Source organism: Anthonomus grandis, chromosome 18 (assembly GCF_022605725.1).
Source record: "Anthonomus grandis grandis chromosome 18, icAntGran1.3, whole genome shotgun sequence".
In the NCBI taxonomy this organism is placed as follows: Eukaryota; Metazoa; Arthropoda; class Insecta; order Coleoptera; family Curculionidae; genus Anthonomus; species Anthonomus grandis.
Window position 1 is genome coordinate 11,709,324 of NC_065563.1, and position 24,365 is coordinate 11,733,688.

General features: G+C 38.1%; 1 protein-coding gene and 1 non-coding gene across 6 annotated transcripts in view; both read left to right on the forward strand.

The window, feature by feature from the left end:
* The window catches only part of LOC126747093 (uncharacterized), a 49,698-nt gene that overhangs the window by 11,938 nt on the left and 13,395 nt on the right, over window positions 1-24,365 (forward strand). For 3 of the 5 annotated variants that reach the window (XM_050455587.1, XM_050455586.1, XM_050455589.1), the window contains exons 2-8: window positions 6,794-6,936; window positions 9,394-9,535; window positions 9,600-9,831; window positions 12,073-12,239; window positions 12,321-12,489; window positions 12,721-14,994; window positions 20,548-21,418. In XM_050455587.1, the coding sequence (XP_050311544.1) occupies window positions 6,794-6,936; window positions 9,394-9,535; window positions 9,600-9,831; window positions 12,073-12,239; window positions 12,321-12,489; window positions 12,721-14,994; window positions 20,548-21,418 (3,998 nt within the window). The remainder of the gene's footprint in view (window positions 1-6,793; window positions 6,937-9,393; window positions 9,536-9,599; window positions 9,832-12,072; window positions 12,240-12,320; window positions 12,490-12,720; window positions 14,995-20,547; window positions 21,419-24,365) is intronic. The other 2 variants (XM_050455588.1, XM_050455590.1) reach the window with 2 other exon arrangements.
* On the forward strand, window positions 9,937-10,018 carry Trnas-aga (transfer RNA serine (anticodon AGA)). The gene has a single exon. It is a non-coding gene; the product is annotated as a tRNA-Ser (tRNA).

The window sequence follows — 24,365 nt, forward strand, 5'->3', positions numbered from 1 at the left end:
CCAAAGAACCGTTGCGAAGCTCGCGGAAAAAATCGAGCAAAAAATTTTTTTTGAGTTCTAAGGCTTCCCCCTCCCAACTAAAAAAACAAATGAAAAATTGTAGTTGATAGAGTTGTAGCCTCGTATATCTAGATTATGAAAAGGTAAAAAATCATTTCTCTATTCTAAATAGAAAAAAAGTTATAGGCACTTTTATCCGACGGGTCCCGAGGTCGTGCGAAAACTCCCAAAAAGAAGCGGCCCTCTATAAGAACAACGAGGGGAAATTAGAGTAAAATCGGACCACCAGACATAGACTAGTGATTTATGGAGTAAATTAATTCTATTAAATCATGTTATTACTGTCTACTAAAAATCGAAAGCAGAATTGCTTATTTGTTTTACATCCATTTGAATTTCATAGCTTCTTTTTATTTAGAGGACACTAGCGGATCAATTTGTTGACAATTTTCAATCAACCGTTTACAATTTAATAAAAACTATACTTTATGACTCAACTGCCTGTAAGATTAAATTCAATTAAAGGAAAACCTCCAAAAACAAACTAATTAATATTTTTGCACTTACATAAATCAAAAACTCTCATGGAAACTATAGAGTGGACAGGTTTTATGTGACAACAAAACTTGTAATTGTTGATATTTTGTTATTAAAGCGAATACATTTTTTTTTCTTGTAATTTTTATGCCCGGGATGATATTTATTTATAAACCTCTTTACTATGTCTGTCGTGTCTTAGGGAGATCCTTATCCCGTCCCACCGACAATCTATTAATATTCAAAAGTACAATAAGAAAGTACCTGCCGAGGGAACGTAAACACGCGTGTTAATCTTCAAAGGAAGTCTAAATGCGGAAGCGGCTGATCCCCCTTTAAAAAAAAAAAATTGTTCTTAGTCCCTTAAGGAGCGCATTAAAAAATCTAAAAATAGCCACTTACGTTTAAATTGGATTTTTATAACCTATTATTACTACATGTAACCGCACCTTCGCATACTTCACGGAATAATAATTATGGTCAATAATAGTACAATTGAAATGTATTCAAACATTGTGCAATAAGTTTCTATGGAAATATAAAAAAAAAATAAATAATCGAGTTGGCCTTGATGAAAAGATTTGAAGAATAAATTTTCAGGGAAATTGGCCACTGATTCGGGTCAAACCACGAATTTAATAAATATACCTGGATATGGCCACGATACCCAAAAACGACTTTTTTTTTTGTTCTCTTTTTGAATTTTTTCTTTGATAACAAACCGATGTATTTCATATTTATCTTCTCTTATTCTATGTCCGAATGGTTTTTCTTTTTTTCTAAATAAACTATAACCCTGACCACTTTTTGTTTCAAATAAAAGTTCTCGGGAATATTACCAGGTGTCTGCATGTTAAAACGAATTGATTCTAGCCATCACGGAATCGGAGAAAATGTATGTCCCATAACAGTATGCATTCGTATAGGACAAAAAGGATTTTATATCGATTTTTTTTTTAATTTTTATCGTAAAATGGCAATTATACGAGGGCTGTTCAATAAAGACTCAAACGCTTCTCGTCACGTATTACATTTATTTCAGCGCCGCTGCCACTCCAAAAACGCGTCCTCGAAGGTCTTCTTAGTCGTGTGCTTAAAAATCGCCTCTAAAGCAGCATCTCCGGAGGGAAAACGCCTTCCTTTCAGGTCCTTTTTTACAGTGGGATAAAGAAAAAAGTCGTTCGGTGCTAAATCAGGGCTATACGAAGGGTGCGGCACCACTGGAATGTTTTTCTTGACAAGAAATTCGGTCACGGTCTACTCAGGTTTACAGGCGCTCCTGGACCGCCTTCCAGTACACTGATCGATCTTTTCATTATTCTTATGCCTAAAAAATAATAATTCGTTAAACGGCTTTAATTGTTCTATCTTCTATACCTATATCATAATAACTTAATCTACCCACTACAAAAAAAGCAGCACGACTATCCACGATTTACGGAATAAAGATAAGTTTCTCTCACCATTATCCTCTGATCCCCATCCATCTGCTATGTTTCCCATAATTTGATCCATTTCGTCTTGTAACTCTTTTTGCGTCCAAGCACGTTTCTTGGACATTATGGAAACGCAAAGTACAAACAAAAATATCAACAAAAACCACCTATCGACCGTCTGAAACGTTTACTTAATTGAAATGTAATTAGAAAGACAGCAGACCGTTGGCGCATATGATTAAAAAAGTTACTTCCACGCAGACCGCGTGACATTTTCTGTCATTTTTGACATAAAAATGACATCTACGAAAAAAACTAACTGCAGGTGACGTGATAATAACTAAAAGCCTTTGACTATAGATAAAGTGGCTTCAGGAGAACTTTTTTTTTCTTGGTCCCTACCTCTGTGGCGCTAGTGAAATAATTGCAAATTTTGCTTGGCAGTGAACGTGTTAAATAGGGGTTGAGTTGGTCTTTAAAAATCGATAATTATTTCCTAAATAAGCCCCAAATACCAAATTTCAACCAAAGCGGACAAATAGGAAAAAAATTTTGATTGTCACGTGGCCTGAAAACTCAATATTTCAAAAATTTTCAAAAAATTAATAATTATACCCTAAACCAAACCCAAATACCAAATTTCAATCAAATCGGGCAAATACCAAAAAAGTTCCTACATAAAATAATAATACGCATTAAATCCCAATTAGATTTTTTTTTATCATTAGGGCCCACTGTGTTGTAATTTTTGTCTAGCAAAATGCCTTGTATAGACCACTGTGTCGCATGAATATAATATAAAATACGGTAAACTGTAAAACGTCAAAACGTTTACCGAATTATCACGGCTAAAAGAACGCGATTCGGTAAAAGATATGCACATATTCGGATTCTCCAGAGTCTCTTGAATAATTCCATACCAATTTCAGGAAGTTCTGAGCTATTTTAAGCATTTTATCAATGAAATTAAGAAGCAAGTCCGAGCAGATTCATCCACTGTGACGCCATGTTGTCAAAACCGCCGTAAAAGTCGCGCGTAGACGTCAAAATCGACCATTTTCAGACGATGTTTTAGGGTATAAAAAAAGGTTTTTACCTTATGATTTGTACATGGAAAAACAGTATAAAGCCTTAGGAACAGATTAACATTAATTCTGGACCGATTCCAATCGGTTTTAGTCGTTAAATTTCGATTATAAAAATGGTCTTTTCTCGGCAAAAATCGCTGTTTTCGTTGCCATGGAGACGCGGTCATAGGCTTGTTGACACAGATCTTTTCCTCCTATATATACCTGTACATTGGATGCTGGACCACTAATTTATTGTAATAAACAGCTCAACCCGTGGTGTCGAGGGTTTGTACTGGATGATTGTAGGGGGGTTTTTCATAGAAAATGGCGGTAATATTTGAATAAAAAAAGGCTTTTAGTGTGAATAAAATAAAGCTTTTAATTATCGTGGGTATGTACCGTTTTCAACTGTCAGTACAGGATTCTACTGTGCTGATTTTACTGTAATTTGTCGTTCCGATTTTATACAGCGTGCTGTTTTGCTCCAAAAAAGGAACAGTTTTCAGCACTGTTTTCACAACTACAACATAACCTATAAAACCAAATTACCTGTTTCTGTTTTGTTTTCCGGTACGGTGTTTTGCTTTATTAAAACCAGACCACATTTGTTAATAAAATAAATATGACTGAAAAAAGCAGGATGGTAAGAATAATAGACGCAGAAAATAATTTTGAATACCACATTGAATTTACACCGGAAGAATACGAAAGAGCCCAAACAGGCTAGTGCGTTGTATGAGAGCTTTTTAAGTTAAGTTAGACAACACTTCTGACAGTTTTGACATTCCCCCACTATTTTACTGTACCTACAGTAGTAGCTTTTATCCCCAGTCAATCCAGTAAAGATTAATGACGTCACTGACGCATTTATGACGTCATTCAGTACTGAATCAGTAAACTGAAACAAATATCGGAACGACGTCCAGTACTGACAGTTGATAACGGTACATACCCCGTATCGTATTAAGCGTCAAAGTCAAAAAATAGTGTAGAGCTAAAACTGCGCTACGTAGATGATTGTAGACTGTGTCGAAAAATTGTTTTTTTTTTATTTATTAATTTATTTTATACAGAAAAAGAAATTTAAGAAAAAAAAATTATTCACTTTAATGTCAAATCTCTTTGCGAGAAAAAAATATCAAAAGCGTAAGGATATAATGAAACCATCCATCTTTTTTTGGAGATTTTCCTTTAATTGAATTTTGATCTTACGATTCCAGGCAGTTGGGTCATAAAGTATAGTTTTTATTAAGTTCTAAACTATTGATTCAAAATTGTCAACAAATTGATCCGCTACTGTCCTTTAAATAGAAAGAAGCTATGAAATTCAAATGGATGTAAAACAAATAAGCAATTCTGCTTTCGATTTTTAGTAGACAGGAATAACATGATTTAATAGAATTAATTTACTCCATAAATCACTAGTCTATGTCTGGTGGTCCGATTTTACTCTAATTTCCCCTCGTTGTTCTTATAGAGAGCCGCTTCTTTTTGGGAGTTTTCGCACGACCTCGGGACTCGTCGGATAAAAGTGCCTATAACTTTTTTTCTATTTAGGATAGAGAAGTGATTTTTACCTTTTCATAATCTAGATATATGAGGCTACAACTCTATCGACTACAATTTTTCATTTGTTTTTTTTATTTAGGAGGGGGAAGCTTTAGAACTCAAATCGTCGTCGGTCGATTAGACCCCATCTCTAGATGGACTGTATACTTTTTGGTTATTCTCAGCGTACGGGAAGTATTTTTTTTAACGCTCAAAGTTTCAGATATGTGTGATATTTTAGCCCTTCTGACGGTTTAACGATATCTTCCCGGAAATAGTGACTCAGAAAAGATATGTGCGCCTCATCGAGAACTATAATTTTTATTAAGGACTTTTTTTGAAAAAATGTTTTTTTTAGGAGAAAAATCAAAAAAACCTGAAAAAATTAACTTTTTTTGGTTTTTTCTCTGTGAAATTTTTATGGTGCAAAATTTAAAAAAAAATCATTTGGATTAATTAAACCTGCATCCTTTTCGAATAAAACGGTGTATTAAGTTTAACGCTATCGTTTATACAGGGTGAGCAGTGTTAATTTGAAAATACCCTTTTTTACGCTTTTTTTTTTCAAATATTAATAACTTTTTAGTGGCGGCACTTAGAGAATTCATTCAATTGGAGCATTTAAAGAACCTTTTAAAACCGATTTTTCGACACACTCTACAATCATCTACGTAGAGCAGTTTTTGCTCTACACTATTTTTTTGACTTTGACGCCTAATACCGCATACGAAGACCATTTTTGCCCTCAAACACGCGGAATTTATCTGGCTATAATCCACTAAATACCGTTTTGTTTCAAATATCACCATTTTCCAAGAAAATGCAATTTTCCATGAAAGGTCTCTCAAAAAATCGGTCAGCTGAATATTGGTACCCCCCCCCCCGGGCCGGACGATCATGGTATAAAAACTAATGTGGTCTAGCACCCAACAAGTGCGCGTCTCCATGGCAACGAAACCGGCGATTTTCGCCCGTTTCCACCTAAAATAAGACCCTTTTTATAATCGAAATTTAACGACTAAAACCGATTTGAATCGATCCAGAATTGACGTTAAACTGTTCCGAAGGCTTTATACTATTTTTTCATGTACAAATCATAAGGTAAAAACCTTTTTTTATACCCGAAATCATTGTCTGAAAATGGTCGATTTTGACGTCTACGCGCGATTTTACAACATGGCGTCAACGTGGATGAATCGGCTCGGACCTGCTCCCGAATTTCATTGATAAAATGCTTAAAATAGCTCAGAACTTCCTGGAATTGATACGGAATTATTCAAGAGACTCAGGAGAATCCGAATATGTGCATATCTTTTACCAAATCGGGTTCTTTTAGCCCTGATAATTCGCAACGTTTTGACGTTTTAGCATTTTCCGTGTATTATTATTATAATATTCATACGACACAGTGGTCTATACAAGGCATTTTGCTAGACAAAAATTACAACACAGTGGGTCCTAATGATAAAAAAAAAATCTAATCGGGATTTAATGGGTATTATTATTTTATGTGGTAATTTTGGTATTTGCCCGATTTGAATGAAATTTGGTATTTGGGTTTGGCTTAGGGTATAATTAATAATTTTTTGAAATTTTTTTAAAATATTGAATTTTTGGGATACGTGACAACTAAAACTTTTTTCCTATGGGTCCGAGCAAAAAATCATTAGAAGCACAAGTGATAAGGAAATAATTAAGCAATCTCTTATTTAATAAGACAAAAACTTAGTGCGCCCCTGTTTAAAAACGTCAATTGCGTCAAGGCAACTTGATGAGTGACGGACAATTCATCTGTCAGTTGTCCTCTGTCTGACGCCAGGGGCGTACTTAGATTTTTTTTTAGTAAAAATTTAATTTTTTCACGGTGACATATGACAGCTGTTATTTATTTGTTCGGAAAAATTATGTAAGAAATAGTTGAAATCGAAGTCTGTGCGTAGGCGTAGATAGAAATAATTTTTTTATTAATTAATTACATAAAAACCACTAAATAAAAAAAATTTAACTAAATACCAGATAAATAAATTTACATAATATATAAAGGTAATTTGCAATGGTTAGGATTTGACCCGAAAGTCCTTGGACTTCTATAAGCACTCTCAAGACATAATTCAGACACTACAGAGTACAGATAACATCTGTCAAATGTTGACACTTGACACCTTTGACAGATGACAAACTGACAATCGACGATTGTTTCAGAACTGATAATCCAAGAGCACAGCCTACTTCCCTGCCATGTGTGCGGCAGGACGTTTCTACCGAATCCGCTTAAGAAGCATGAAAAAGTCTGCGAGAAAAACGCCACCAAGAAACGTAAACCTTTCGATTCACTAAAGCAACGGGTGAGTGACAGCACTTTATATAATAATAATAATAATAATTAGAGTCATTTCTCTTGACCTCAGTTTTTAAGCTTGCTCGATTGTTTGATCGATTTATATTATATTTGGTTGACGTTTCAATCTCTATAAGATCATCCTCAGGATTCTATAAGACAAATTTAAATAAACTGTTTTTATTATTTGCCATCTACAGGCACTGCTACTGAAACCAAGATATCACAAGATAACCAGCAGTGGTTTACCCTGTCGTTGAATAATCCAGGAGGACCTTCAACAGGGCAGTCTCTCGCAACTGTGATCCTTTCTAAACCCAGATTGATAAGCAGGGAGTAGACTGTTTTTCTGTACCTACATGCAGATTTATTTGTCCCTCCAAAATCCTCTCAAAAACCTTCGACAGGGTCAGCAGGATGCTGACAGGCCTAAATCACTTTAGTCAAGTCAATCAATCACTCTCACAAGTTTTCCGGATAAGCGACCTGAGGCAAAGGAAGCAGGAATGGTTGCTTCCAGGACACCGCAGGTCTTTAAAGAAGCTATGTTCCAAATTTCACGTCTCTAACTCTCTTGGTTTCAGAGATATGAGCATTTTGCTCTTAGGAATCCCAATTTTTTTATACATTTTTTTGTTCAACTTCCAAGACTAATATCTCTATTATTAAGAGTTCTTGGGGAAAATCCTGAAATAGGTGTCCAATGAATTTCTTTAAAGAAGCTATGTTCCAAATTTCACATCTCTAACTCTCTTGGTTTCAGAGATATGAGCACTTTGTCCTTGGGAATCTCAATTTTTTGATACATTTTTTTGTTCAACTTCCAAGACTAATATCTCTATTTTTAAGAGTTCTTGGGGAAAATCCTGAAATAGGTGTTTAATGAATTTCTTTAAAGAAGCTATGTTCCAAATTTCACATCTCTAACTCTCTTGGTTTCGGAGATATGAGCACTTTGCCCTTAGGAATCCCAATTCTTTTATACATTTTTTTGTTCAACTTCCAAGACTAATATCTCTATTTTTAAGAGTTCTTGGGGAAAATCCTGAAATAGGTGTCCAATAAATTTCTTTAAAGAAGCTATGTGGCAAATTTCACGTCTCTAACTCTCTTGGTTTCAGAGATATGAGCACTTTGTCCTTAGGAATCCCAATTTTTTTATACATTTTTTTGTTCAACTTCCAAGACTAATATCTCTATTTTTAAGAGTTCTCGGGGAAAATCCTGAAATAGGTGTCCAATGAATTTCTTTAAAGAAGCTATGTTCCAAATTTCACGTCTCTAACACTCTTGGTTTCAGAGATATGAGCACTTTGCCCTTAGGAATCCCAATTTTTTTATACATTTTTTTGTTCAACTTCCAAGACTAATATCTCTATTTTTAAGAGTTCTTGGGGAAAATCCTGAAATAGGTGTTTAATGAATTTCTTTAAAGAAGCTATGTTCCAAATTTCACATCTCTAACTCTCTTGGTTTCGGAGATATGAGCACTTTGCCCTTAGGAATCCCAATTCTTTTATACATTTTTTTGTTCAACTTCCAAGACTAATATCTCTATTTTTAAGAGTTCTTGGGGAAAATCCTGAAATAGGTGTCCAATGAATTTCTTTAAAGAAGCTATGTTGCAAATTTCACATCTCTAACTCTCTTGGTTTCAGAGATATGAGCACTTTGTCCTTAGGAATCCCAATTTTTTTATACATTTTTTTGTTCAACTTCCAAGACTAATATCTCTATTTTTAAGAGTTCTTGGGGAAAATCCTGAAATAGGTGTCCAATGAATTTCTTTAAAGAAGCTATGTTGCAAATTTCACATCTCTAACTCTCTTGGTTTCAGAGATATGAGCACTTTGTCCTTAGGAATCCCAATTTTTTTATACATTTTTTTGTTCAACTTCCAAGACTAATATCTCTATTTTTAAGAGTTCTTGGGGAAAATCCTGAAATAGGTGTCCAATAAATTTCTTTAAAGAAGCTATGTGGCAAATTTCACGTCTCTAACTCTCTTGGTTTCAGAGATATGAGCACTTTGTCCTTAGGAATCCCAATTTTTTTATACATTTTTTTGTTCAACTTCCAAGACTAATATCTCTATTTTTAAGAGTTCTCGGGGAAAATCCTGAAATAGGTGTCCAATGAATTTCTTTAAAGAAGCTATGTTCCAAATTTTACGTCTCTAACTCTCTTGGTTTCAGAGATATGAGCACTTTGTCCTTAGGAATCCCAATTTTTTTATACATTTTTTTGTTCAACTTCCGAGACTAATATCTCTATTTTTAAGAGTTCTTGGGGAAAATCCTGAAATAGGTGTCCAATGAATTTCTTTAAAGAAGCTATGTTCCAAATTTCACATCTCTAACTCTCTTGGTTTCGGAGATATGAGCAAAAGAGCCTGAGCATTGCAATAATTAATAATTGGCTCCCAATTATTTTAGACACTTTTGAGGTTTGAGGTTATTTTTAGGTGGCAGGCACAGACTTGGCGGACTTCCATCAGCCGACGTACCTAAAGAAAAAAGAGGAACCGGTGCCGGAAGTGAAACCGCGCCAGAGCAAGTGGAAGGAAAAACACCTGGAACTGGTGACGGCCATCCGGGCAGCAAAAGGTTATTTTCTCTCCTAAAATTGATTTATGTGCGTCTTATTTTGTTGGGTGGGTGTGTTTCTTAGGGGTCCCGCCGTGTAAAATGCCCACTTCGCCCACCCCGAAACCGAGAAGCACCACATCGTTGACCGTCTCTAGTAGCCAGAACGAACGGTGTCCGTCGTGCGAAAGACATTTCGGCCCTAAAGCCTTCGATAGGCACGTGGAGTGGTGTAAGGAGAGGAAGTCCAGGATCCATCGGTCGCCCGCTAGCGTACAGCAGGCCAAGGAGCGCTTGGAGGCTAGGACTAAGTATAGGTAAGGATTTAAATTAAAAAAAAAATAGAAAACACTTTTTTGGAACCCCCTGTATATTGATTACCGTGGGACGCGTATTGGAGCATAAGAGTTAATTCAGTGTGAGCAGTCGTGGCCGAGCGGTTAAGGCGTCTGACTAGAAATCAGATTCCCTCTGGGAGCGTAGGTTCGAATCCTACCGACTGCGGTTAATTTTTTTTTATTTATATATTAATTAATGTTACTATAATTAGTTAATTTTTAATAAAAAAAATATGATCAATATTTATGGGTCAATTGAAATTGCTACACCAATGGTGTAGGTTTAAATCTTATTGACCGCGAATTTTTTTTGTAAATTTTTCACATACTAAAGATTTTCCATGGAAATATTTAACTATTTAGCAAAGAAAAAAATTAAAAAAGTTGTGCACCCACTAGGATTTGAACCGGCGCCCTCCAGTATTCTTGGACCCGCTTGTGACTGATGTCTGTACTCTAGGAGCGTAGGTTCGAATCCTACTGACTGCGTTTAACTTTTTTATTTTTTTTTTCGATTCCACACTTTAAAAAATAATAATTTTCAATAAATAAATATTTCAAAAATTAAGATTTTTTTTTCAAAATTAAATTACATAATTATTGTTATATACTTTACACAAAAATTAAAAATATTTATCCAAATATTAATTATTTTATTAAATTTCTTAATTTACATGCAATGAATATTTAATTATTTAACCGAAAAAAAAAAATAAAAAATTCAGTTGCCCTCAGTAGGATTTGAACCTGCGCCCTCCAGTATTCTCGGACCTGCTTGTAAAAGGCTGAACTCTAGGAGCGTAGGTTCGAATCCTACCGACTCCATTAAACTTTTTTAATTTTTTTTTTGCTGAAATATAATACATAAAACGAACGTTACTAAAATTAATGAATTTTTAGAAAAAATATGTTATGAAATATTTAATTAATTTGAATAAATAATAAAAAATTCAGAATAATTGACATATAAAAAATAAATAAATTTAAAAAATCAATAAAAAAGTATTTTGCAGTCGTCAGCCTTTAAGCCTAGCTACACCTCCAGAGTTCCTGGCCGATTTTAAACAATTTTAATAATTCGTGCAAATTAAAAATTAATTATTTTTTTATCTTAAATGAATGAATCTTTAATTATTAAACCGAAAAAAAAATAAAAAAGTCATTTGCCCCCCGTAGGATTCGAACCTGCGTTTCCCCCTATTCCTGCTTGTGAAAGCCTATGAACTCTAGGGCGTGGGTTCAAACCCCACCCGCACCAATTAACTTTTTTTATTTTTTTTCAATTAAATAATGAATTGTTCACAAAAAAAAATAATTTTCAATAAAAAATTACCAAAAAAAAAAATTAATAAATTTTCCAAAATTAAGGTTTTTTTTTTCTCAAAACTAAATTACATATAAAAATTAAATATTTTATTAAAAAACAATTACATACTCGTTAGGTTCTGAACCAACACCCTCACACCTCTTGACCTTTTTGTAATAATTTTAATTTAATTCGCACAAAGTGAAAATATTCGTCTAAAAATTAATGATTTTAGTAAATTAATTAATTTTCATGAGAATCCTAATTATTTAGGTAAAAAATAAAATAAAAAAAGTTATTTGCCCTCAGTAGGGTTCGAACTCGCGCCCTCTGGTATTCCCGGACCTGCTTGTGAATGTCTGAACTCTAGGAGCGTAGGTTCGAATCCTACCGACTCCATTTAACTTTTTTTATTTTTTTTTTGCTCAAATAGTTAATAAAATTAATGAATTCTTAGAAAAATATGTTTAATTCTTATGAAATTAATTAATTTCGATAAATAATAAAAAATTCAGAACAATTTACATATAAAAAATAAATACATTTAATATAAATTAATAAAAAAGTATTTTGCAGTCGTCAGCCTTTGAGCCCACATCTCCATAGTTCCTGGCCGATTTTAAACAATTCGTGCAAATTAAAAATTAATTATTTCAGTAAATTAATTAATTTCCATGCGAATCTTTAATTATTTAACAGAAAAAAAATAAAAAAGTGATTTGCCCCCAGTAGGATTCGAACCTGCGTTTCCCCCTATTCCTGCTTGTGAAAGCCCATGAACTCTAAGGGCGTGGGTTCAAACCCCACCCGCACCAATGAACTTTTTTTTTTTTCCCACGTAAACAATCGACTAATTACAAAATAAATAATATAACGTTTTTCGGCATATGAACTGGTTTCTTACCCCAACTTAGGGCCCCCCTAAACAAAACCAAACGGACCTTGGTGAGGGAAAAATACTCGTCGAGCGGCCCCCAGAGTCCCGAACCCGTGGCGCGAAACGCCTCGTCCACCGTCAATTTGACCTCGTCACTATCCAGAGGTCCCAGTATCCGGAAACCCAAGAGTCTCGTCAACGTCGGTAAGAGCCCCCCTCCCCCGATCGGAGCTCTATACGATGTGCCTCTGGATTTGTAGTTTGTTTTGTTTTGTTTTCTTCCAGAAAAAACCCCGGAAACCAAAGCGAAGAAACCCCAAAGAGGAGCGGGGGAGAAGTGCGACGGAGATAGGAAACGTTGCGCTCCGGAGTACGAGAGGGCGAGTATGACGTTGAACTTTGACGCGTCACCTGTCATCGGGAGTCCCTCCCCTAAGGCGGAGTCGGTCAGAAGGTATTGTGTTTTACAAATTTTATTTGGAAATTGGTTGTAAACTGTAGGGAGAACGGAAAAGGGCTTTTTTGGGTCTTCCCTTATTTTTCCTCGGAAACTCGATTCAACTGCCTGGAATAAATGACGAAATACTACTTTCTCGATTTTTCCTCCTCTCCCTTCTCCTTACCAGTTTCGGCCCTTTGCTTTGAACCGCGCCCCTAAAACCCCTTTTCCTTTATCCCCCGACAGTTTCCAAACCAAACGCGCCCCACTACCCCAAAACAAACTAAACTCGATCGACATTAACGCCGCAATCGAGGAACTGACAGTGTCCTCTATTGGCAACACTGACAAACGCATGGTGACGTGGAAAGATACGGTCGTGAGCACGGGGGATCCCCCCACTTTAACCCTTAATAATAATAATAATAATAAAAAAAAGAAACCCGTGCTAGTGCGTAAAGAACTCAACAGGGTTGCCAAACAAAAAACCCTAGCGGATTTGGACGTCATTGTCGAGTCGAAAAGTGACGTGTTCAAGGTGCTCTCCACAGACGTTGACGTCTTGGACAACGTTGGCAAACGTACGACCACGAAAATCCCTACGAGGAAGTTCAAAAGTGTCGGGAACATTTTAAAAAAATACACCAGACCGCCCGATGACTTGATAATACTCAGTCCCCCGGAAGAATTCGCTGAGGAGTTCGAGGGGGGCGGGTCCTACTTGAACGCACGCCTCAAGGGCGTGGCCGAGCTCGACTACGACGATTCTGTGACTAAAGAGATCGTTGTGGAGGGCGGGGCCAATATCGCCGAGTGGTTTGAGACTAATTTTGCACAAAAAGAAGATATGGGGGAGGATAAGGAGGATGTTGCGGCGGAAAAAGACTCCTTGGAGGATCCCAGTTTTTACTACTGTGAGGGCAAAGGTGAATCTCTTTCTGAGGGAGCTCTGGAGGCCCACGAAGAACTTTTAAGCCAGAAAAATTCACAGGAAATGGAGACTTTAGGCCTCGGTGGCGCCACCAAGAACTTGGTGTATATTTATCAATCTGGCAACACCTTAGAAGTAACCAGGAACACAGAAAAACTGTCCAAAGGAACCACCCAGTTAAAAAAGAGCTTCTCTGACCTGAACCACGAGGCCCTGGGCCTAGAACCGCTCGTTTTCCAGAGAAAGTCGAGGGTCAAAGATGAATCTCTTCCTGATGCCTTGGGAGAATTGCCTGAGGGAGCTCTGGAGGCCCACGAAGAACTTTTAAGTCAGAAAAATTCACCGGAAAGGGAGACTTTAAGCCTCAGTGGTTGCACCAAGAACCTGGTGTCCCTCTATCAATCTGGCACCACCGTAAAAGTAACCAAGGACACTGAAGAACTGTCCAATGAAACCACTCAGTTAAAAAAAAATTTCTCTGACCTCAAAGTGCCTTTGAACCTGGAGGCTCCGTGCCTAGAACCGCTTGTTTTCGAGAAAAAGTCAAAGAGGGTCAAAGGTGAATCTCTTCCTGATGCCTTGGGAGAATTGCCTGAGGGAGCTCTGGAGGCCCCGTTGGAGCCTCAGGAAAGGGAGACTTTAGGCCTCAGCGGTTCCACCAAGAACCTGCTGTCCCTCTATCAATCTGACACCACCGTAAAAGTAACCAGGGACACTGAAAAACTGTCCAATAAAACCCCCCAGTTAAAAAAGAGCCTCTCCGACCTCAAACTGCCCTTGAACCACCCCGCCAAAAGTTTCTCCTTGGACCTGGAACCGCTCTTCTTCCAGAGAAAGTTCGTGTTCGAGTCGGAGAGCGCGGACTTCCGGAAAACCTGCCAGGACATCCGGAGCATATCCTCCTGCCCGTCCAGACACTTCGCCAAGTTCACTCGTAAGAAAACAAGCGGACGTTTGAGCAGCAAGGAGCGCCAAGAAATCCTGAAAATAGCGGCGCAGAAGTTTATAGAAAGCACCAAGAAGAAGTTACCGCGTTTCGGCCACAAAGAAGGACACTTTCTCCTGCAGGAAGAAGAAGAAGAGTACTCGGTGCCGAAGAAGAAGAGAAGAGTTTGGTGCAGCGACAGCGACAACACAGCTAACTTTCAATCACAAGTTTCTTACTCAGAAGAGAACTGCGACGACTCAGCTACAAAAACTGCAGTGTCAAGTAAGAACGCGTCAGCTACGTCAGCTACGAGCTCAGCTCTCTCAGCTAGCGTGACCCCGAGGACCGTTCAGCTAATAGACAAGATAGCGCAGGGCCGTAAGTTGAAAACGGACCACAGCAACGTGATGCTCGCCATTTCGGTGTGGGAGTGCGACAGACTGTTGCAGTTGGACGAGACGGTGGTGAGTAAAGTGGTGAGGAGGCTGGAGGGGCGGCAAGGAGAGGGGCGGATCAAGTTGCCCTTGATAGTGGGAAACCGAGCGACCGTGGTTGCCGAGAGGAGGGTTAGAGAGGTTGATGGTGAGGTGACTTTACCGGATATTTGCTGCGACGGATTGAGGAGGGAACGTGAGGGTTTCAAGAGTGATGTTTTCCGAAGGTAATTTGACTTTGTTGATTTTTAATAAAGCGGAGGAGGAGATGTTGCAAGGTTGTTATTCTAAGATGCCACGCCCAAATTTTGAGGTATATATTTTATCTGCTCGCTAGGACGACTATAATAGCTCAGCTCTAAGCTCTATAAAAATAGATGTCTTTGATTATCGTTAATCGCAGGGATTTAGGTCTGGTGACCTGGCCGGCCGCTCTATTGGCCCTCTTCGTCCTATCCATCTTCCTGGGAACACTGTCTGGTCTTGTTCGTCTGGGCCAAAGCAGGGATAAGATCTTCTTGAAGAAAAAATTCAAATAGCGTTGTCCTGTTAAGTTTTCTTCGAAAAAGTATGGACCTATTACTTTATTTTCCACGATATCAGCCCGAACATTAATAGATTTACGGTGTGTGAGCCTCGGTTGCCCAATGTGGATTTGACACTGATCATCAGTACCGACAATTTTGCCGATTTAACAAATGACAGTTGCAAAAATGACAAACGTGCGCCATCTTAAACCGAACATCAAAACTGAACATTAGGCATTTTAACGGTACTTTCACGTATGTGCTTTTGACGAGTATGCATGTCTTTTGAATGGGACGCCCTGTATATGGTCAAAAAAAAGTGAAAAAGTTTTCCTTGGCCGCCCCGTAACTATATATTCTATCTTGGGCGTGAATAAGAATCGAGATTCTCGATTTGGTCACGGGCGTAGGCTGCGCAAGGTAAAAATTCACGTAATTTTACTTATGTGGTTCAGTGGGTAATATAATCTACTAGTAGTGGGCTTGATGCAAGAATTTTCGAAAATTCATTGTTTAGTCGATCATGTCCGGAGAAAACACGAAAATCGACCGGTAAGAGCTTTCAAATTTTTTTTGTAAATGTGCGAAAACAGCTCATTTTCCGGGCCTATTTCCCGACCGGTTTTAATGACAATCACACATTTCCTTATTTTATTTTCCTCCTCGTTTCAGTCTTTATCGACGTTTTCAGTCCCTAACAACTTTCATAAATTCAAATCCAATACAATGCAGATTCAGTTTCGTACACTTTTTGCTTCAATTAGCCCAGTAAAAAAAAAAGTCTAGAGGTGTCAAATTTCAAATGTCAAAAGTGTATTAGTTCGTAAGCAGTAAACACGTATGATAGGTGATCCATAGTTTTTCGCGTGTTCAGAGGGTTAAAGTACAGTTTTTGATTAATAATTTATATCAAAAGAAGTCTTTTAACATTTTGCATCTTTCAAGCTAAGTATTGACTTATCACGGTTGCCATAAATCAGTAAAATTCAATTTTTATTTCTCTAATTTGTGTAATAAGTATAACATAAAATATAGTGCACGTACGTGATTATTACAATGTTTACATTAACGGGTTTTCTATTGTAAGCAGTATTTGTCTGAAGTAACTTATATTTATTTCATATACGGGGTGATTTTGAAATTGTGATTAACTAATATAATAATGGCTGGAGGACGTACTATACAGATGACGGTGATCCAGGAAGTAATTGGGCTAAATGTAATTTAGTATTTGATGACATTAAGTCGATAATACAATGTTCCAGGTGTGCTAAGTATTATCGTGGAAAGTGTGTTAATGTTGACGATACGCGCGGTTTTCATTTGAGAAAATCGACATGGATCCCTCTGCATTTAGTGATGGTGCATACAAGACAGAGCAGATATTGTTATTGATTTAAATTTTTAAAATAGGGTTCTGTATCCGACAAGTGCACCCTTTTCAGGCCAAAACCCAAGTGTCCCTCATTTGGGTTCAAGTTGCCCTAGTTCCTAATGGTTTTAAAGATTTTGCCTGGTTCTTGTCGTCAAGTGGTGATAACATTCGGCCATCCTGACTTTAGAGTGACCTCACTCTACAGTACCATAGCTTGACCTGAGTATAACAGAAAAACGGGATATAAGAAAATTATAGATTCGGGGGCAGTAATAAAATGTTGAAAAAAAATATGTAGATCAAATAATCTAAATAATTTTTATTATGTTACGGGAAGCAGCTTTCGTCCTGTACTTGTCTTTATAATTTCCTGAAAAGGACTTTATAAGCTTATATATATCTGTAAATATCTAAATAATATGTTGTTGTATTCAATCTGTAACCGTAGAAAAATGTGCTATATTAAAATAAATATTAAGGGGTAAATATTCACGGTTATTCAAGGTTAATTTTCTTTATGTAAGGGTAATAAAAAGAATAAAATAACCTCGAAAATAACCAGGCAAATAAAATAAATATTCGGGGATAAATAATACTATAATCAAGGAAAAATAACAACAAGAGTAACATAAAAATGGGTAAAATGTACGTACACAAATAACACGCTATAGCTATTTGGGCCCGCGCTAGACTAATAATCTAGCCCTTGGAAATGTACGAGCTATACCAGAGGCTCCAGAACCAATCCGGAATACCGGGACTATACCAAGGTCCCTATTCCGGGCTCAACCTCAACTCGACCGCTACAGAACATCATACCATACCTTGTACTAATTCACCGGGCCATTTCCAGCATACCTTTACCTATCTTATCTCTGAAAATGTACACAAGTATACCAAGGTACCAAATATACTCGGCTCCCAAGATGAAATATGCTTAACATAAGTTCTTGGACCTTTTTCAGATACCTCTCACCTTTTGCTACCCTTACAACCGGATCCAAGGCTTAATATTGTCGATACCAGCTACTCCTACATACGGAGTCTGTGATCTGGTCATTCCCGGGATGTCTCTGACCTCATACCGGTCATTTCCCAGCACCTTGCAGATCCTAAAAGGTCCCCGCCATTTCGGCAATAATTTCCTACTGGACCCTATAGCCTGTGAGGATGCTATCCGTATCAACACCAACTCTCCCACTTGATATTTATCAGGAGCCCGACGCCGCGCATCAAAATGTTCTTTTTGGCGTGCCTGATAAACCGGATAATAATCACACACCCTTTGCCGTAACGCGGTAACGTCAATGTCCTTCGCAACTTCCTCGGGTACAAATGCAAGTTGTCCCGTTAAGCGATGGCCCATCAGAACTTCACGCGGAGCCGCCCCTAGTGCCTTATTCACTGTCCCGTTAAGCCCCAATTGAATATTAAGGACATTTTTGTCCGAGTCGTCGTCTTCTGAGTCAGCTCCCATGGGTGACAAGGAATCCAAGATAGTCCGATTGTACCTTTCAACCTGTCCATTTCCCCGTGGCAACCCCACAGCATTCAGGTAGTGAGTTATTCCCCGATAATTACAAAACGATTTAAATTTATTGGATGTAAACGCAGTACCCCTATCGCTTATAATTCGCCTGGGCACTCCAAAAACTTTTATCATATCTATTAAAGAGTCTAAAACATAGCGCTTTTTTGTATTTTTAACAGGATAAATTTACGCACTAAGTGCGGAGCTATTTACATCTGTGCCCAAAGCTAAACAAAAAATATAAACATAAACGCCGGTATAACAGGGCGACGATTGTATTACTGATTGATAAACTTAATAGTTGATATATAAATGCGTTGTCCCATATTTTAAGCAATAATACATACATAATTACGGGAATTCCTAACATAAGCCGTCAACAGTCCCATCAAGTGTGAACTCCAAGTTGTCATAATTATGCTGCAGCAATAGGCACTAAAAATTACAGCAAAGTTTTGATTGTAAAGCAAAAGTGTCCGGAGAAAGACGTAAAGCAAGTGAATGAGGATTCGAGTAAGAAAGTCAATCCTACTGTTATTGGAGCCGCTTTATCGCTAGGTAAAGAAACTAATAGTGGCGGCGTTAATGAGAAGGAGCTAACTTCGATTCAGTCGCAGATCCAGAACAACATGGGTGACAACTACAGTGTTGAGGTACCAAAACTTTTAGAGCACAGGATTAAGGTGCGGTAGGCATTAACGAGTCCGAGTACAACCTATCAGATAATGGAATTTTGTTGTGTGAAAATAATGTTCCAGAATCTCCAAACCGAAACGTTCAAATTGTGAGAAAAACTAAAATCGTAAGCAAAAAGTTCAATATGATCTTGGAAGTTAATGCCACCACGTATTGAAAAAGAGAAGATGAACATTGGTTGGAACCGTTGTCCTGTCTTCAACGAATATGGTATCCGAAGGTGTTTCAAGTGCTGTCGGTATGGTCATTTACTGAAAGAGTGTAAAGAAAATAAAGTGTGTGCAAAGTGTAGTGGACCCCATGATGTTAAAGAATGTAATGTAAGTAGCATTAAGTGTATCAATTGTGTAGTACTGGGTGCTCCAGAAAGTTGTTAATTTTATAAAATTAAATAAAAAAAACCCGTTGATCAATTGTAACAAATTTATTCTTAAAATTTACAGAAAACTTGAGAAATTTATGTCTTAAAAATTACATTGTCCAAATGTGCCCCATTTCTTTCCTGGCACTCCTCAAGCCGAGCCCTAAAATTTTTAATAACGCGTTGGCAAGTTTCTAGAGTTATCGCTTCAATTTTTTGCTGGATATTGGCCTTCAGATCATTCAGGGTGGCGGGTCGGTTGCTGTACACCTTACTCTTAAGGTATCCCCACAAAAAAATCGCAGGGAGTCTGGTCCGGGCCTCGGGCGGGCCACTGAATGTCCCCTCTTCGGGAGATTAATTCATTGGGAAAAAGCGCCTGAATGACAGGCAAAAACAGGTATCACACCTCCATGGCAGGTGGCACCGTCCTGCTAAAACCAAGTGTTTCGATTGTATCCCTTAAACTCCTGAAGGGCGGGAGCGAAAAATGTTTGAAGCATGTCTATGTAACGCTGCGAATTTACGGTAATTGCGTTGCCTCGAGCGTCTTCGAAAAAATAGGGACCGATTATTCCTGATCCCGACATTGCAGCCCAAACCGTGACCTTTGGGCTATGGGCTAACGGAGGACGAACTCTGTATGTGCCTCTTCTTCAAATTCGACCGTTCTTACGGTTCGAGCAACACCAGTATCATGCATCTTGCGGTCTTAAACATGCCTGTCTCAGCGAGCCGCCGATGAACCGCTATAAACATTTTGTATCTAGGATGCTGTCGTTCGGGATAACGTTCATGATACAACCGCGATGCTGCTCGTGCATTGCAGTTTATTAGCAATAAATGTTTAAAAATTGTAAGCCCTAAAATTTTTAAACATGACATTGAGAATTGACATTGATAAGCGTTGATTTTAAACAATTGTTGTTATGGTATCATGTACAAAAGGTAAAAATAAATGCAGCACATCCTATTTAGGTAATTAATGTTTTTTATAAATTTTAACGCGTCTTAGGGCCGTAGTGGCGTAGTGACCCATTCCGGACATGGGTTCCTATACTCAAATTTTAAGTGTGTCAGTGTCTGTCCTGTCCAACCAAAAAACACTTATTACCTTAACTTTTTATGACCCTGTACCTTGGTCGCCTTCGACTTTCGTACTAGAAAAACTCAACTTAACCTTTTTTTTTAAATTATTTACCACAATTTACGGCACCCCCCCCGTATATTCATTCAGGAGTGAGCGAGAGAGATCCGCGATTAATTATTTTCGTGTCTTTTTTCTTCCAGCAGTAGCTCAACTTACGACCCGTTCGAGGTGGCGCAACGTCAATTCCTGGAGCTTCTAGAATGCGACGACTTCAAAGGGTGCGACACCCCCGCGACTCCGCGCGCCCGCACCGCCCTGCCCACCCCCACCCCCACCACTCCTTTGCCCGCGAAAAAAACCGTCAGATCCGCCGAAAGTGTCAAACCGAGTAAACGTCAATCGGTCATCGACCCTCCGGTGAATTTTCAAGATTTAGACTGCGACGACTTCGAATTGGTCGAGAGTATGATTGAGGAGGAGGAGGAGGAGGGAGTGGCGGGAAGGGAGAGGGTTTATTTGCACAATTTAATAAATAATAAAAACTCGGTGGTGCTCGATAGTTTTTCGGGGGATTGTCGTAAGTACGGTGACGACCCGGGCGCCTCGATCGATCCCCGTTTGATTAACGAAAACGATAATTTATCGTTACCGGACGGTTTTCGTATCGACGATTATTCGCCCACCGGTGATCGTTATAGCGCGGAGTTCGATACGAAAATCGAGCCAAAGGCCACCAAGAAACCCTTGGTCGAGCGCTCTCTCTCTTTAGTAAACCGTAGCAAAAAGGACGCTAGTTTTAATAATAACAATAACGTGAAAAAAGGGTCTTTTAATAACAAAAATGTAAACGCTAAAGGGTCTAAAACCGCTAATTCCAGCGACAAGTCGGTCTCGAGCTCGGACTCGAAGCTGCAAACCAAAGAGGAGAAGAAGAAGAGTTTGCCGCTCCTCAAACGTTCGATGACCCTCCTCGATCCCTCTCCAAAGCCCTCGTTTAAGAACAAGAAAGAGGTCAACGATTTCCTCAACGAGAGCACCAGTGTGGAAAAAACGTATGTGCAGTCTTCACAGGTAAGAGGCAATCCTCCTTAATTATTGTCAAGCTGGTTGCCTATCAACTGTCATACAATGACTCTCTGAGGTCAAAAATTCTGTTTTTAAGGTATGCCAAGTGACCCCTCAAATTTCAAATTAATGATATTTGCACCTACTTCCGGTATAACCGGTCTGTGTCACCATTAATATTGTTAAATTTTGCATTAAAAAATACGGTACCATGTCTTTAAATAGTGAGCATGTTGTCCGGGATATAAATAGGTATGAAACGTTTATTAAACGGGTGGAAAATATGCAAAAACAATAATTTTTTAAAGAGACGGAAAGAGCTCTTTTAAATATGATTTGCTAAAAAGATCATTTTATGGAGATAAGATCCTAGCTATTCAATACACAAAGGGGTTTACTGAAATTATTGATTCCCCAACGTGTATAAGTGATAGAACTGCTACTCTCATTGGTTTTGAATCCCTTATAACCCTTTGTTTTTGTGATAAGGGTGATAATAATATAAAATCAATTTTAGGTGAAAAAATTCGATACCACCAGAAAAATCAAAAATCCCAAACTTTGGAGGTCGATATCTCGGCTTCTATGGGAGCTATCGTGAAAATTCCAACGGCTTTGTCTTAGTTTTGTCATTCTGAATCCAACGAGATCATCCGCAAGGTTGTAGCTCTTCTAATAGCTGAGATCTCGCATTTTTAGAGCCCATTTTTGGCCTCAAAAACGAGGTCGAAAAGTGACTTTTTCCGAATTTTCAAAGTGCTCTCATTCGGTTAGTTCTGCTCGAATCTCGGTATAACCCGGTATTTTCTTAATGTAGGTGTTCTAAACAATCCGCTGGTATAGTTAGTTGGATTTCATAAAAAAACTTTTGTAAAAAAATTCGATACGGGGGGGTATACCCAAAAAATGAAAAAACCCAAACTTTGAAGGTCGATATCTCGGCTTCTATGGCCTCTATCGAGAAAATTCCAACGGTTCTGTCTTAGTTTTGTCATTCTGAATCCAACGAGACCTCCCACAAGGTTGTAGCTCTCATAATAGCTGAGATATGGCATTTTTGGAGCCCATTTTTGGCCTCAAAAACGAGGTCGAAAAATGACTTTTTCCCAATTTTCAAAGTGCTCTCATTCAGTTAGTTTTGCTCGAATCCTATTATAACCCGGTGTTTTCGTGATGTGAGTGATGAGAGGAAGCCTCTGGTATAGTTAGTTCGATTTTGAAAAAAATCAATTTTTGGTGAAAAAAAATCGATACGGGGGGGTATACCCGAAAAATGAAAAATCCCAAACTTGGGAGGTCGATATCTCGGCTTCTATTGGGACTATCTGGAAAATTCGAACGGTTCTGTCTTAGTTTCGTCATTCTGAATCCAATGAGACCATCCACGAGGTCGTACCTCTTATATTAGCTGAGATCTTGCATTTTTGAAGCCCATTTTTGGCCTCAAAAACGAGGTCGAAAAACGACTTTTTCCGAAATTTCAGTGTTCTCATTCGGTTAGTTCTGCTCGAATCCTGTTATAACTTGGTGTTTTCGTAATCTAGGTGACCTAAATAAGACGCTGGTATAGTTAGTTCGATTTCGAAAAAAATCAATTTTTAATGAAAAAATTCGATACGGGGGGGTATACCCAAAAAATGAAAAATATCAACCTTTGGAGGTCGATATCTCGGCTTCTATTGGGACTATCTGGAAAATTCCAACGGTCCTGTCTTAGTTTCGTCATTCTGAATCCAATGAGACCTTCCGTGAGGTCGTAGCTCTCATAATAGCTGAGATCTCGCATTTTTAGAGCCCATTTTTGGCCTCAAAAACGAGGTCGAAAAACGACTTTTTCCGAATTTTCAAAAAGCTCTCATTCCCTTAGTTCTGCTCGAATCTCGTTATAACCCGGTGTTTTCTTAATGTAGTTGGTCTGAAGAAGATGCTGGTATAGTTAGTTCGATTTCGAAAAAAATCAATTTTTAGTGAAAAAATTCGATACGGGGGGGTATACCCGAAAAATGAAAAATTCCAAACTTTGGAGGTCGATATCTCGGCTTCTATGGCCTCTATTGGGAAAATTCCAACGGTCCTGTCTTAGTTTCGTCATTCTGAATCCAACGAGACCTTCCACGAGGTTGTAGCTCTCATAATAGCTGAGATATCGCATTTTTGGAGCCCATTTTTGGCCTCAAAAACGAGGTCGAAAAATGACTTTTTCCGAATTTTCAAAGTGCTCTCATTCAGTTAGTTCTGCTCGAATCTCAGTTTAACCCGGTGTTTTCTTAATGTAGGTGTTCTAAAAAAGACGATGGTATAGTTAGTTCAATTTCATAAAAAAAAAAATTTCCTGAAAAATTCGATACGGGGGGGTATACCCGAAAAATGAAAAATCCTAAACTTGGGAGGTCGATATCTCGGCTTCTATGGCCTCTATTGGGAAAATTCCAACGATTTTGTCTTAGTTTCGTCATTCTGAATCCAATGAGACCATCCACGAGGTCGTACCTCTTATATTAGCTGAGATATCACATTTTTAGAGCCCATTTTTAGCCTCAAAAACGAGGTCGAAAAATGACTTTTTCCCAATTTTCAAAGTGCTCTCATTCGGTTAGTTCTGCTCGAATCTCGTCATAACCCGGTGTTTTCGTAATGTAGGTGACCCAAATAAGACACTGGTATAGTTAGTTCGATTTCATAAAAAATCAATTTTTGGGTAAAAAATTCGATACGGGGGGGTATACCCGAAAAATGAAAAATCCCAAACTTTGAAGGCCGATATCTCAGCTTCTATTGGGACTACCTGGAAAATTCCAACGGTTCTGTCTTAGTTTCGTCATTCTGAATCCAATGAGACGTTCCGTGAGGTTGTACCTCGCATAATAGCTGAGATCTCGCATTTTTAGTGCCCATTTTTGGCCTCAAAAACGAGGTCAAAAAATGACTTTTTCCAAATTTTCAAAGTGCTCTC